The sequence below is a fragment of the Candida parapsilosis genome, contig 005504 (assembly GCF_000182765.1).
Source record: "Candida parapsilosis strain CDC317 annotated contig 005504".
Taxonomy (NCBI): domain Eukaryota; kingdom Fungi; phylum Ascomycota; class Pichiomycetes; order Serinales; family Debaryomycetaceae; genus Lodderomyces; species Lodderomyces parapsilosis.
This window is the reverse complement of record NW_023503277.1, coordinates 541,685-554,676: the sequence shown is the minus strand read 5'-3', so window position 1 is coordinate 554,676 and position 12,992 is coordinate 541,685. Positions and strand designations below refer to the sequence as shown.

General features: G+C 38.8%; 10 protein-coding genes and 1 non-coding gene across 11 annotated transcripts; 6 read left to right on the top strand and 5 right to left on the bottom strand. All coding sequences in view use genetic code 12, as the record gives it.

Moving 5' to 3' along the window:
* Positions 1-15: 15 nt before the first annotated feature.
* Positions 16-1,242, top strand: CPAR2_602390 (uncharacterized protein; the record flags this gene model as incomplete). The annotated part of the gene is made up of 1 exon (XM_036808368.1): positions 16-1,242. The coding sequence occupies one exon, from the start codon at positions 16-18 to the stop codon at positions 1,240-1,242; it is 1,227 nt and encodes a 408-aa protein (XP_036663006.1).
* Positions 1,243-1,281: 39 nt separating this feature from the next.
* On the bottom strand, positions 1,282-1,923 carry CPAR2_602380 (uncharacterized protein; the record flags this gene model as incomplete). The annotated part of the gene is made up of 1 exon (XM_036808357.1): positions 1,282-1,923. One exon carries the CDS (start codon positions 1,921-1,923, stop codon positions 1,282-1,284), a length of 642 nt encoding a protein of 213 aa, XP_036663005.1.
* A 350-nt stretch (positions 1,924-2,273) lies between these two features.
* On the top strand, positions 2,274-3,359 carry RAD18 (E3 ubiquitin-protein ligase; the record flags this gene model as incomplete). The annotated part of the gene is made up of 1 exon (XM_036808346.1): positions 2,274-3,359. One exon carries the CDS (start codon positions 2,274-2,276, stop codon positions 3,357-3,359), a length of 1,086 nt encoding a protein of 361 aa, XP_036663004.1.
* Positions 3,360-4,137: 778 nt separating this feature from the next.
* CPAR2_602360 (uncharacterized protein) lies at positions 4,138-5,433 on the top strand (the record flags this gene model as incomplete). Its single annotated transcript, XM_036808335.1, has 1 exon — positions 4,138-5,433. The coding sequence occupies one exon, from the start codon at positions 4,138-4,140 to the stop codon at positions 5,431-5,433; it is 1,296 nt and encodes a 431-aa protein (XP_036663003.1).
* Positions 5,434-5,562: 129 nt separating this feature from the next.
* CPAR2_t_cp_Ala(UGC)_64 lies at positions 5,563-5,635 on the bottom strand. The gene has a single exon. It is a non-coding gene; the product is annotated as a tRNA-Ala (tRNA).
* A 645-nt stretch (positions 5,636-6,280) lies between these two features.
* Positions 6,281-8,002, top strand: CPAR2_602350 (ATP-dependent DNA/RNA helicase; the record flags this gene model as incomplete). Its single annotated transcript, XM_036808324.1, has 1 exon — positions 6,281-8,002. The coding sequence occupies one exon, from the start codon at positions 6,281-6,283 to the stop codon at positions 8,000-8,002; it is 1,722 nt and encodes a 573-aa protein (XP_036663002.1).
* A 14-nt stretch (positions 8,003-8,016) lies between these two features.
* On the bottom strand, positions 8,017-8,661 carry CPAR2_602340 (uncharacterized protein; the record flags this gene model as incomplete). The annotated part of the gene is made up of 1 exon (XM_036808312.1): positions 8,017-8,661. One exon carries the CDS (start codon positions 8,659-8,661, stop codon positions 8,017-8,019), a length of 645 nt encoding a protein of 214 aa, XP_036663001.1.
* Positions 8,662-9,262: 601 nt separating this feature from the next.
* On the top strand, positions 9,263-9,766 carry HCH1 (Hch1p; the record flags this gene model as incomplete). The annotated part of the gene is made up of 2 exons (XM_036808301.1): positions 9,263-9,288; positions 9,343-9,766. 2 exons carry the CDS (start codon positions 9,263-9,265, stop codon positions 9,764-9,766), a joined length of 450 nt encoding a protein of 149 aa, XP_036663000.1.
* Positions 9,767-9,820: 54 nt separating this feature from the next.
* On the bottom strand, positions 9,821-11,051 carry FPG1 (Fpg1p; the record flags this gene model as incomplete). The annotated part of the gene is made up of 2 exons (XM_036808290.1): positions 9,821-10,978; positions 11,034-11,051. 2 exons carry the CDS (start codon positions 11,049-11,051, stop codon positions 9,821-9,823), a joined length of 1,176 nt encoding a protein of 391 aa, XP_036662999.1.
* A 135-nt stretch (positions 11,052-11,186) lies between these two features.
* On the top strand, positions 11,187-11,843 carry CTA1 (Cta1p; the record flags this gene model as incomplete). The annotated part of the gene is made up of 1 exon (XM_036808279.1): positions 11,187-11,843. The coding sequence occupies one exon, from the start codon at positions 11,187-11,189 to the stop codon at positions 11,841-11,843; it is 657 nt and encodes a 218-aa protein (XP_036662998.1).
* A 59-nt stretch (positions 11,844-11,902) lies between these two features.
* Positions 11,903-12,859, bottom strand: COQ3 (hexaprenyldihydroxybenzoate methyltransferase; the record flags this gene model as incomplete). Its single annotated transcript, XM_036808268.1, has 1 exon — positions 11,903-12,859. One exon carries the CDS (start codon positions 12,857-12,859, stop codon positions 11,903-11,905), a length of 957 nt encoding a protein of 318 aa, XP_036662997.1.
* Positions 12,860-12,992: the final 133 nt, after the last annotated feature.

The following is a 12,992-nucleotide window of genomic DNA, read 5'->3' as shown; positions in this document are numbered from 1 at the left end:
ACCAACGATAATAATATGTCTTCCCCATTGAGTGATACGTTGGTGTTTGAACCTATCAAGGTAGGTGATGTTACGTTGTCCAACCGTATTGTCTTGTGCCCTACAACTCGATTCAGAGCTGCCAAGTCTGGCAACGACGTGCTGAATCACTTACCCTCGGACTTGATATTGGATCACTATGCTCAAAGAGCTCAATACCCGGGAACTTTATTGGTAACTGAAGCCACTTATGTCAGCCCTCAAGCAGGTGGTTACGATGGTGTACCAGGAATTTACACTGTTGAACAAACCAAAGCTTGGAAAAAAGTTGTTGATGGTGTTCATGCCAAAAAGAGTTTTATCTCTTTACAAGGTTGGTTTTTGGGTAGGGTTGGTGATCCAAGGGTGTTGAAGAAGGAAGGACAGAAGTATGTTTCGGTGAGCCCCATATATCCAGATGATAGGTCCAAGAAGTTGTCTGAAAAGGCAGGCTTACGATTGACTGAATTGTCGATTGAAGATCTCAAGCAAATCATCCATCAAGATTATGCCAATGCAGCAAAGAATGCAATGGAAGCTGGATTTGATTTCTTTGAGTTGCATGGAGCTCATGGGTACCTCTTGGATACTTTTTTGCATGAAAATACAAATCACAGAACTGACCAATATGGAGGTTCAATTGAAAAAAGAGCTAGTTTCATTTTGGAATTGATTGATCATTTGAGCACTGTTATCCCATCTTCAAAATTAGCCATTAGGTTGTCTCCATGGGCTGAGATCCAAGGCGTTGTCGAAGAAACCAGCCCAATTCCACAATTTTCGTACTTGTTGGCACAGTTGCAGAAACGAGCAGACAGTGGTAAACCACTTGGCTACATTTCAGTCGTTGAACCAAGAGTTCAAGGTGTGGTCACAGTATCCCTTGACAGCATCAAAGGAACCAATGATTTTGTTGAAAGTGTTTGGAAAGGTGTTACTTTAAGAGCTGGAAACTATACATATGATGCACCTGAGTTTAATCAAATCAAAAAAGACGTCTCAAATGGCAGAACATTGGTTGGATTCTCTAGATTCTTTACATCGAATCCAGACTTGGTCTACAAATTAAAGAATGATCCTTCTAAATTGGTCAAGTATGATAGGAAGCTGTTTTACCAACCATACAATTGGGGTTACAATACCTTCGATGGACAAAGTTATGACGAAGAGGCTGAAAAGAAGAGATACGCCCAGCCGATCAAGAGGAGTGAAGCTAATTTGTAATAGGGTTGATTTATAGACAGTTTAAATTAGAGGCAAATGCTAGGTTTTCATTTTGCGATTTTTTCTTTCCCTGATTATGCTCTTCAACTTGGCAAGTTTTTCGTCAAAGTGGGTTTGGATATGGTTCAGACTGGTGGAAGAAATAAGCTCATCAAATAAGTTCTTATATATCAGTTGTGTATCATCGTCATTCAAGTCCAGTGGATCGACACGAATGACTTTCTCAACCGAATTTGTTCTCAAAGGAGAAGCAAGCAAACTATCAGCAACCTTGTTGTTAAATTCAACACCATCTTCAGAATCAATAGAAATTAGGGAAGCAACCAAACTATCTCTACTCAGATTCCTAGTCCTGGAGTCTTTCAAAATGGCATTCTTGACAAATTTGCAATCAATCTTGTCACAACAAGGATTCAAAATGAATGAGTAATTCTCATCTTCCATCATCATTCTTTTCAATTTGGTTTCACATGAAATATAGGCCGCTCTTTTCTTTTCTGCATTTGATGCCAATGTTGAACTGGTTGGCAGATTGGATGAGGATGATGCCAAGTTCTCTTTATCATTGATCCAAAACGAGGAAAGTGATGGTTTGCAAGTGGGAGAACGGCTTTCCAAAGATGAGAATATAGGTGGAGCCTGCTGTAAGTTAAAGGACAGTGTTGATATAGCTCTAGACATTGTATGTTTTTATGAGGTGCAGAAGCAGGGTTGTAATATTGGAGGGATAAACTATTTGTAATTGGTGATTTCTATACAGTTGCAAAAAAGAGTTATGCAAACATATTTTGTGGCACATAACGTACTATTGCACCAACCTTTTCGAAAAGACAAGAACTTCGACACCGATAGAGGACTCATACCTAAGTTGATCATAGGTGATACCGAACTTCAATTAAAAAACCACCAGTTAGCTATTCAAGCCTGTGTCGACTAAAGGGATCATGTGGTAGCGCTATCTGCAAACTAAACGCGTGCAATTCATTTTCTGGAAAGATCGAAGCAAACATAAAACGCCATCGACATACACCATGTCGCCGCAACCACCACATAGCTTTAATGAAATAACAGACCCGTCTGATTTTAAAACCACAGTTATTCCAACTTTGGCCAATTTGGATGTTTTGGAAAGATGCTACATTTGCAAAGAGTTTTTTCGAGCACCAGTCATCACTGCATGTCATCACACATTTTGTTCACAATGTATACGGGAATACTTGATCACAAACAATTTATGTCCTTTATGTAAAACTGAAGTTTATGAGAGCACCTTGAAGCGTGATGTGCTTTTGGAGGAGATTGTTGAATGCTACAAAAAGATTAGGCCCCTACTATTGGAGAAACTTGGCCAACAACATAAGAAACGAAGTCGGGAGGAGAGTACTGAAATATCAGACACTGATTCAGATGTCGAAGTAGTTAGTTCTAAGAAGCTAAGGGAGTCGCTGGATGACATTGAGAAACAGTCTCCCCCGTTATCAGCCAAAAATGAAGAGCCTACACAAGATTTAGTTCAATGCCCCATTTGTTCGAAAAAGATGGATGCTGAGAGACTTCAAACAATTCATATAGATGCATGTTTGAGTGGAAAGGAGGAACCTGCTCCAGTTCGAAATGGTGTAACAAAGTCTTCTATTTCATCGTTTTTCACACCTGTCAAGTCCGCATCTCCAACGCCGTCTCCGGCAACTGCTACGGCAGCATCTTCACCACCACCACTACCCCAACCACAGAAACAACACTATACAGAACCCAAACCAGCACCAAAGCGATTGCAAAAATTGGACTTTGCATCTTTAAGTACACCAAAACTTAGAGCGAAAATGTCAGCGTTGAAATTACTGACCTTGGGAACAAGACATCAATTGGAATTGAGATACAACAAATTTTTTGTTTTGTTCAACTCAAACTGTGATAGCCAGTACCCAGTACCGCAACATGTTCTACGTCAACAACTAAAGCAATGGGAAATATCAAATCCGAGTTTCGCTAGTAATGGGCTTCTACGAAGCAATGAAGATATATCAGACTCTAACTTTTCATCAACTGAGTGGTTAAAGAAATACAATGTTGAGTTCAAAGAGCTCGTTAAACAAGCTAGGGGAGCTAAAGGATAGTGTATATGGCATACGGGGTAGTTTATTTATTGAGCCATAAACTTTGAATTAGTGGGCAATAAGCTTACGAATGTATAAACAGTTTTTATCTCTTTCTTGTCTTCTGCAAAGAGCACTTAGGGACACTTTAAACGGTCTCTTTGACCACGACATTAAGAGAATGGTTTAGCGTTTGATATTGCTTGCAACTTTGTCACAACCTTCAGCCGAACGATTCATATTGTTTGCTTCAATGGTTCGGTTATTCATTTGACCCGTGGGTATTGCAAAGATTGTGATTAGAAACAATGCAAATGGCACTCAATGTATTACAAGGTGTTTCTGGAATGGAAGATTGGCGTTAATTATAACCGATATTTTTTTCCGGGTCTCTTTACCAAATTGGGATATGATTTGCTTTTTTTTTTTCGTTGCGCAAACACCCCATGCGCTTTTCGGAAAAAAATTGGAAGCGATTTGGTCTTGGCCAAATTGCACGGAAAAAGGTCCCAACCTCAATCGCCTCCTACATCGTCTATGTGGCACACTTTTTGATAAGGTTATCTTTGTGAAGTTCTTATAATGGAGCTTGTTCTTGAACTGAATCTAATTTGTTTGCCCTCGTTGCAAGAAAATGTGTCAAATTTATTATAAGCTCATAAAGTTCTATTTGGATTTGAAGTTTATTTCAAGTTTTTTTTTTTGCTCTTTTTCTTTTTTTTTTAGTTCACTGCACAAATTAGTGTTCCCTTTAAAATTTTAGTCCGATAGCAACTAACAACTCATCACCCATCAAGGCATGGATGATAATCACTACCTCACCACGTATGAGGCTGCTTTGGCTGTTGTGGCTACGGGGATGAAAAAGGCGCGACTAAAACCAGACACATTGGTAATCAATGCAATTATCGGCGCCATGTTATTCTCAGTTGGCGGGATGTTAAATCTAGTTGTCCATTCAGTGTTTCCAGGAATCAAGGAAAACAATCCTGGGCTTCTTCGACTTTTACAAGGATCATTTTATCCTATAGGTCTATTTTACGTTGTGGTTATGGGTGCAGAATTATTCAACGCAAATGTGCTCTTTTTCACGGTTGCCTTGTGTCGGCGAGGAATTTCAGTTTTAGACTTATTGATCAATTGGTTCATTACATGGTGGTTTAATCTTGTGGGGAATATTTTTGTGGGATACATCATTAGTCATTTTTCAAATACTACTTCAAGTGATGCATTCATTGAAGGATCACACGAGCTTCTAGCATCAAAAATGGAGTATTCATTTGTGCAAAATTTGATCAAAGGTATGGCAGGAAACTTTTTTGTGTGTATGGCCATTCATTTACAGATAATGGCCAAACCGTTACATGTTAAATTTCTCATGCTTTATTTGCCAATATTGACATTCATTTCCTTAGATTTTACTCATTGCGTGGCAGACATGTACATTGTAATCATTGGCAAGATCAACCACTCACCTGCACCTTGGGGCGAAATTTGTTGGAAACTTCTTTTGCCAGGCACAATAGGAAATATTATTGGTGGAGTTTTCTTCGGAATTGTAATTTGCTGGTACATGCACATTTATGTGGTTGAACGAGACAAGAAGGAATTGAACCTACCAATTTATGAATTCAGAGATCAACAACCTGAGTTGATGCAAGATTCAAGAGTTGTACGACAAAAAGACCCCATATATCACGATGATGTTGAGGCCAAAGAAGATGCAAAGGAGAAGAACTCGATCTCCAACTCCAATGACTCTAGTGGATCTGAAGTGTTGGAAACACAATCAAACTTTGAGCCCAGACCATTCCTCGCATCTCATGCTTCTGCAATATCAAGACTTAGTAACAGACGGAAGAACTCGTTGTCTTCCGTCCGGTCACCTAGAAATGTTTTCCCCGTCTACGGTATGGAAGAACCCTTGACTAGAGAACGCACAATTGCCGGCGATCGTGCGCATGCTGGTGAGGTTACCGATGAAGCTAATGACGACAATGATGATGACGATGCTAATGAAGCTCGTTCCATTGGTTCACAGTTGGTGCGTATTTTTACAACAAGATCCAGAAAGGACACCTCCAATGATTGTTAGATAGAATTATAGATATGTATTATTAGATACACGACGCCAGACGTTTTAAGCATTTCGGAAGTCCAAAAAAGGAGGTAAGGTTTCTCTCTAAGGAATAATTAACGGACATGGTTGCGAAAAAAAATCAAATGGACGAGATGAGAGTCGAACTCATGACCTTCTGCTTGCAAGGCAGACGCGCTACCAACTACGCCACACGCCCCAATTGATAGTGATTTGGAGCTTTGTTTTTTCCAGTTACATTATTTTCACGTGTGTCTCAGGTGATTATCATGTGACTTGCAGCTACACTTTGGCATAAAATTTGAGACTAATTCTCTCGAACGTATAAATACACAATGGTTTATGATTTCAAAAGATACTGTAGCTTCTTTTTTAGTTTTTGAGGTGGAAAGTGAGTACTCACTTGTTTTCTTTTTTCCATAGTTGAACTACACATTACTTACTGAGGTTGTATTTATTGTTCCAATTTGGATGCAAAAAATTTATCTCCAGTGCAAACCGACAACTATCTACAAAGGACACTACAGAGAGATTACAGTCACAACCTCACAGCAATAAAGCGAAACAACGTCTGCAAGTGTAATAAAAGGCGCTTATTCTAACAATCCCTACAAAGGCATCGCAGTTCCTTTCAGCCCCTCGTTCATCAAAGTAAGGTCTCTAACCAATGTTCAAGAACTGACATACCTCGTCACTTTTGCTAGTTAATCCTTGTATGCTCGAGTTTTATTTTTTAGCAGCCATTTGTGAGAGAGATATGGAGGATCGAAGAAAAAGGAAAACGCAAAAAAAAAAATTAATTTTGTAAACTCATCATCTCATCTCGGATATACGTACGTCAATAATGTCAACTACAACTGCTGCATCATCAACATATGTGGACGAGGATACTACATGGAAGTCGTTGAACCTTGATCCAAGGTTGCTACAAGCTATTGATAAGCTAGGGTTTGAGAATCCTACTCTTATACAAAGTAGTGCCATACCCTTAGCTTTAGAAGAAAAACGAGACATTATTGCAAAGGCATCAACAGGTTCTGGTAAAACTGCTGCTTATGCTTTACCTATCATTCAAAACTTGCTTTTAGACAATCTTGGTCCCGGTATAAAGTCGGTTGTACTTGTGCCTACGAGAGAATTATCAAACCAAGTATTTCAATTTATGGAGCAATTGATAAAACACAGTAATAAGAAGATTGGTATTTTGAATTTATCATCTAGTTATAGTGACCAAGTCTTGAACTCGTTACTAGCGAACAAGCCTGAGATTATTATTTCCACACCAAATAAATTGATTCAGGTTTTGGAAATGAATGATGAAAAAAAGTCCCCGATTGATTTATCCTCAGTGAGAAACTTGACTATCGATGAGGTAGATTTGATTCTAAGCTTTGGTTACTTGGAAGACTTGGCTAAATTAGAGTCATACTTGCCAGTGAAAAAGAACTTGCAAACATTTTTGATGTCAGCAACGATAAATGATGATATAAACGAGCTCAAGACAAAATTCTGTACCAGACCTGCGATTTTGAAATTGGATGACGAGCAAAGCAACAATGACAAGTTAGTCCAATTTTATGCAAAAACTACCGAATTTGACAAATTTTTATTGAGTTATGTTATCTTCAAGTTGAATTTAATCAAGGGTAAAACAATTGTCTTTGTAAACAATATTGACAGAGGTTACAGATTGAAGTTGTTTTTAGAGCAATTTGGTATTAGATGTTGCATTTTGAATAGTGAGTTACCCATCAATTCCAGACTACATATCGTAGAAGAGTTTAACAAGAATGTTTACCATTTGTTAATCGCAACAGATGAGATTTCAGTTGAGAAAGATGAAGGAGAGAATGACAATGAAGATGGAAAAAGTTCACAAAAAGTAGTGGACAATCCAAAAGCCAAAAAATCGAAAAAGGATAAGGAGTACGGGGTTTCTCGTGGTGTTGACTTTAAAAATGTTGCTTGTGTGTTGAATTTTGACCTTCCTACCACCTCAAAAGCATATGTGCATAGAATAGGAAGAACAGCAAGAGCCGGAAAATCGGGAATGGCACTTTCATTTGTTGTAGCATCGAAGGAGGTGGGCAAGCACAAGACTGCAACATTATCAACTGCCAAAAGAGATGAGAAAATTTTGAGTAGAATTGTTAAGCAGCAAGAAAAGAATGGGTTTGAAATTAAGCCATATCAGTTTGATATGAAACAAGTGGAAGGTTTTAGATATCGTGCTGATGACGCATTCAGAGCAGTTACGCAAACAGCAATCAGAGAAGCAAGAGTTAAGGAGTTGAAAAATGAGTTGATCAATTCAGAAAAATTAAAGAGATTTTTCCAAGAAAACCCTCAAAATTTAGCTAGTTTGAGACATGACAAAGAGTTACACCCTGCAAGAGTCCAAGCACATTTGAAAAATCTTCCAGAATACCTCTTGCCTGAAAGTGCAAGGAGCGATGTAAAAAACATAGGTTTTGTTCCTTTCCACAACAAAAACAAGGTGAATAAATATAGAAAGAAGGGAAAACCAAAGAGAAAACAAGATCCACTAAAATCATTCAAGAAGTGAAAAAACATCATCTATTATGTCAATCTACTTAAAATCAAATTCCAGATCAAATTTGCCAAACAGTTGCAAGGAAACATCATGCCCTGCGGTATAAACATAAACAGGAAAATACTGAAAAATGGCCAGTAGCAATAGCTATACTTTAATGATTTGAAGTACGCATTTCTTGTAGTTTTTGTAAATACTTCTCCGTGGTCCCAAAGTGCATTTAATATATTGAAAATCAACTGGAAAGTTGGCGCCCCTACAGCTTGATCAACAAGAATTCGATACACAATATTTTCAAATCGCTGCATCAACAAGTTTATCCAAGACACGGTGAAATATCCATTTATACTTCCCCAAATCATAAATTCAATGATTTTACTAAATTTAAACTTTTTCCTTGAAAATTGATTTATCGATTGAGCTAGAGCTCCCGAAAAGCAGCCCAATAGAGTTGGAGCCAACATTGGGTTAATTTCAGCTATCTTCTGGTACTGGTAGTATATACTGAGCGATATTGTAGCCTCTATTATCAATGCAAAGTATAGTCTTTTGAGAATATGTTTGGAGCTTGGATGTAAGTGGTAGTTGTCATTGACCTTGTAAGCTGTAGATGCAGACGATTTCTCTAAATCATTGAGCTCTATTGACTCTCTTGTCAAGGGTAGCGACATGACCCTGTTTAATATCAATCTACTGGCTAGTGTGTGGGCGTGGTGATTGATAAAGAAATGGTGAAATCTCCATTTGCGTTCTTTTTTTTTTTTTCAAATTCTAAAAATGGAAATTTTTTGAAATCTCGTTGACGTGTCGTGGTTTATTTTTTGAGAAACACCAAAAAATTGGAAGCATTGCAATATCAAAGAAGGGACTGATCATGCACGATTCTTTTCACCAGCGCCTACCACGTCCGAAGACGGCATGTTCAGAAAGGGATTGAATTGGTGACAATTGCACGAAGAGAGCTGAAATTTTAGAGGGACATATGCTACCACGTGCTAATTTGAAGAAAAGGTATTCTTCTCTTACCATCACTTGATAAAGTAGTACCGACGTGTTAAAGTTTGTAGACCCCTGCAATCACAGACCGTCAATGCGACTGACGTACAGCTTCTTGCATATCCTTCCTACATTTATTGAATTTCGCAGTTGGTAGTTCTAGAATTTTGTAGAATTTTTGAATCTTTATTTTTTTTTTTTTTTCACAACCAAAAAACCTTTGGAATCATTTTCACTCCTATAAGCTTGACAGATCTCTAACTTCAAAATAAAAAAATGGTGGTTCACAACCCAAACAACTGGTAAGTACTTAGCTAAAGTGTCTCTGAAATGAACGATTACTAACTTTTGCATAGGCACTGGGTAGATAAAAATTGCTTACCTTGGGCGCAAACATACTTTAACGACAATATCAAAAACACATCCTTTGAGAACGATGACTACCACTTTTACATATCCGACGTTCAACCAGTGAGTGGCCACTGCGACGTCACTCAAAGAAAGGGTAAGGTTTTGTGCATATATGATTTGAGACTTGTCTTCAATGTCACCGCAAAGGTAAAGAATGCCTCTGAAGGAGATCAAACAAAGTCAGGAACTATCACCATTGCCGAATTCGAACATGATCAAGACAAGAGTGAGTACATGTATGAGACCGTTGTTGATGATGTGTCAAACATGGTGAGACAATACTTGTTACCGCTAGTGACTTCGAAGTTGGAAAAGTTTCAACCTGATTTGATAGAGGCACACGCTAAGGATGTGCAACATGCCGAATAGTATAAATAGAAGTAAGAGAAAAAAATAGTAAAACGATATGTATTATATCGAACATCAAACTCGCCTTCTCGTTCTACGATTTACTGGCTTTTCTAACTCGTTCTCTTGCTTTCGTTTTCTCTTCTCAGGATTCCCATTAGCAACGAGTTCCTTCTTCAATAATCGCTGAACTTCTGGAGCGTAACAGCTGGTTCTTCCGCCAACAGTGATATGGTCTAACACAAATCCTTCTTTTGTTTTTGCTTTCCCTTGATTTTTCCTTGCCTTTCCCCATCTATGCAACATCAACCAGTGTGAAGGAAACTTTTTGGAGTCACCTTCACATTTGACTGCTTCTTCACATACATAAATCAAAGATTCATACAATCCCTGAACAACTGGATGAACCGTCCCATGGTTGTTCTCAATTTTGCTTGAAATAATCTCGTTCGGATGCAATTTGGCATGGAATAGCACCTCATCAGCAACCCAGTTACCAACGCCAGCAAAATAAGCCTGATCAAGAAGCAAGCTTTTGATTGGCTTCTTTTTAGACAAAATAAGTTCGTTAAAGTCAAGCAAGCTTAACCTCGGTCGTCCGTGGTTACAAGGGTCGGGATCTCCAAAAACGAAATCATCAGAGTCCTTCTTCACAACTTTGGATTTGCTGTAATCAGGACCTAGTGCATCCAATGGAGGCAATTGGAGTAGCCCTTCGTCCGTCGATGCTAATTCGTCAGAGATTAATCGCACCCTTCCTAGTCTCCTAGGGTCAGCAAACGAAATCTCCAATTTGAAATCGTCTTTTGCCAAATCCATTTCAAATTTAGAAAATCTTGGTGGCCACTCGTGATCTATCTCAACTTTCACATCGCCCTCTTTCTTCGGTTCATTTAACTCCTTTAATATTTTCTTGTCCCCGCCATTTTCCATAAATACCAAGTGCGATTTCACGTTTCGTATTTTGATCATGCCCGTCATACCAAAATGCATGAGAAGTACCCTCAGTTTCGGCACCTCCTCCTTGGTCAACCTTAGCCAAAAATACTTTCCATGCCGTCCAACTGAATCAATACGCGAACCCAAAAGTTTGGATTTTATATCTTCTAGCTCTGCATCGGGATGCTTTGACTCTTTGAGTATAGGAAATAACAATGTATCCAAGGATAGATTGACATTTTTGATCCGAAAGCCCAAAACGTTCCTTTTCAATAGAGCACAAACATGGGCCACCTAGTAATGTTAGTTATTGACCTACATTGTTCAGTGGCAAACAAAAAAGACATACTTCTGCTACCTCAGGCATTGGGAGGAGTTGAATGTAAAGAATTGCTTTGAGAATGAATAGTTGCCCAGATTTCGCACAGAAAAGGAAAAACAGGAGCTCAGAAAAGGCAACGAATTCAACCAAGCAATAAGCACCGACGGAATTGCCATCATAATGAATAGACTATTTGGGACCAAAAACACTGCACCAAAGCCATCCTTGAACGATGCAATCAAGGGAATAGATGAAAGGGTGAGCTCGTTAGATGTCAAATTGAGCAAGATAAATTCCGAATTATCAACTTATCAGCAAAAGCTAACTAGAATGCGTGATGGACCAGGAAAGTCGGCATTGAAGCAAAAGGCTTTAAAATTGTTGAGACAACGGAAACAAATTGAGGCCCAAAAGGATCAACTAGAGAACCAGTCGTGGAACATGTCCCAAGCATCAATGACGACTGATAACTTGCAAAATACCATGGTCACGGTCAATGCAATGAAAACAGCAAACAAGGAATTGAAGAAGACGTATGGAAAAATAAATATTGATGAACTTGAAAACTTACAGGATGAAATGTTGGATCTAATAGACAAGTCTAACGAGTTACAAGAGGCACTTTCGACAAGCTATGATGTACCAGAAGACGTGAGCGAGAGTGAGTTAGACGCCGAGTTGGAGGCTTTGGGAGAAGAAATTGATTTCGAAAATGAAATGGCTGAAAGTGGAATAGGCGCACCTAGTTACTTGAACGATGCAGAGCCAGCTAATTCAGATAAACTCCCGACTTTTATTGACGAAGAACCAGAAAATACTGAAAAAATTGCTAACTAGATGTGTGTCACCGCTTCTGGGAAGCTATATACAAGCATACAGAGGATGTTTTGGTGTCCTTAGAATTTTCGTTGTATAGCCATGAAGTAATTACCGATATCTGGACACGATGTGAACTCCCACCCATAAGCGGGGATGTACACACACCCTCTAGTATCCACTACTTTATATTTGTCTCTTCTATCGGCATCCTCTTCGACCCACTCTTTGATTTCATATTGATTGATGTATTTTTCCAACGTATGGGTTCCAACCGGTACAATCCTTAATATATGCTCACCCATCAATATTGTTGTGAACCAACTGACTGGGTCTCTGTTTATCGTTGAAAGAAATAACCATCCGCCTACTTTCAACCTCTCCAAACCTTCAAGAAGCACTCGTGATGGGTAATCCACATGTTCCAATACTTCAAACATGGTGACAATATCAAACATTTCATCCTTTAGTATATCCTCAATGGCCGACAATTCGTATTGCAACTTGTCTTCCAACATTGGGTCCTTGGCTTTATGTATTTTTGCTGCTTCCAACACATCAGCTGATAAGTCTATCCCTTTAACACTAGACACAAATGGGGATCTAGCCATTGACTCCGAAAGAATACCACCTCCGCATCCTACATCTAAGACCTTGAGCTTGCTTGCCTCTAATATCTCTCCCTTCCTCTCCTCTTGATCGAGTTGTATTCTCTCCCTTACTGGTGCTGGCAACAAATTGACATTGTAAGGGGGAATATAAATCTCATCATCTGGAGATTTGACATTCGCGTTGAGCTTTGTATGCTGCAGAATTGTATCATATATAAAGTCCATTCGTAACAAATTCATCTTGTGCAATATACGTTGAGGCCCATTTACGTCCCACCACGATGAAGCAAGGGCATTAAAGTGTGACATTTCTGATGGGGAAGATGAAGTGTACCTAGGAGCATTGTTGAAATGCGGATAACTTTTGGAAAGGTATCTCACTGGTTGCCACCTGCTTATGGCAGCTCCACATCTTCTACCACTCATTATTGCTAAACGAGTGTGTACTTAGTGAAATCTGGAAGGAAATATTTTGCAAGTTTTCAGAATGCTAAACAAAAAAAAAAAAAAAGGGAAAAGTAACAAATTAAACACTGACATACCCCCCACACTGGCAACT